General features: G+C 42.8%; 1 protein-coding gene across 1 annotated transcript; it reads right to left on the minus strand.

Annotated features, from left to right (window-relative positions):
• Positions 1-398: 398 nt before the first annotated feature.
• On the minus strand, positions 399-719 carry LOC110932159. Its single transcript, XM_022175517.1, has one exon. It carries the CDS (start codon positions 717-719, stop codon positions 399-401), a length of 321 nt encoding a protein of 106 aa, XP_022031209.1.
• Between the last annotated feature and the right edge of the window lie 304 nt (positions 720-1,023).

The following is a 1,023-nucleotide window of genomic DNA, read 5'->3' on the forward strand; positions in this document are numbered from 1 at the left end:
GATGTTTTCGTGTGTTAGTGGGCACAAAGTAGCAATTGGCTAACAGGCTTTGGTTGTGTGTACTTGACCCGGCTGTGCACTTAGTCGTGACAAGCCTTGGAGGTCTACAACGTTTCCTATCGCTTAAGCCATTGGTGTTTTCGTGTATGCCCAAAGTAATATATGCAGTTGTAACAAAAATTCACAGAAGATAAGATAACCAACACTTCTTGTATTAAAGACGTTTGTGTTGGGCGCATGGCCATTCATTACAAGGAAAAAGAAAAATTATCGGCCGATTACATATAGTATTTCCTTAGTTGTTGAGTGTTCCAAGTCCTAGGGACTTCATTGTTCTCGAGCGTGCGCAGCTTGTACGCTCCTTTCCCATGGACCTTGTCTACAACGTAGGGTCCCTCCTATTTTGGAGCCAGTTTACCTGGTCTTTCGGCATTTGATGCTTCGTTGTCTCTTACGACGTAATCTCCAAGGTTGAAAGTGCAGACTCTAACCTTACTATTGTAGTATTTCTCCAGCTTGGTTTTGTATTTTGCCTCCTTGATTGCTTCTATTTCTCTTCTTTTTTCTAGAAGGTCCAGATCTAACCTTCTTTCTTCTTCTTTATTGATGGCGTTCATAGATAGCATCCTTGGGGATGTCAAGCCGATTTCCGCAGGTATCACTGCCTTGGATCCATATACTAGGTTGAACGGTGTTTCGCCGTTGCTTGTCTTTGGCATTGTTCTGTGAGCCTATAGTATAACAACCCTCCTAAAATATTTCTGACACCCTTAAAATATTTATAACATCCCTATATGCCTTAAAATACACCACGTATACGATATTTGGGCCTAAATACCTTTAATTTAATAAAAATAAAATAGAAACAATTTCTGAGGATCGCGCGCGGGCCGCGAAGACCTTAGTGGTCTCTTATGCAGGGCGCGAAATCTCTAGGTCAGGGCGACACCCTGAGCTACCACGTGTCGTCATCGTGTCGAGTGTACAACTTGCGAATCAGCAACCCTAGCCCCTATAACCCTA

The sequence above is a fragment of the Helianthus annuus genome, chromosome 3 (assembly GCF_002127325.2).
Source record: "Helianthus annuus cultivar XRQ/B chromosome 3, HanXRQr2.0-SUNRISE, whole genome shotgun sequence".
NCBI classification, from domain to species: Eukaryota; Viridiplantae; Streptophyta; class Magnoliopsida; order Asterales; family Asteraceae; genus Helianthus; species Helianthus annuus.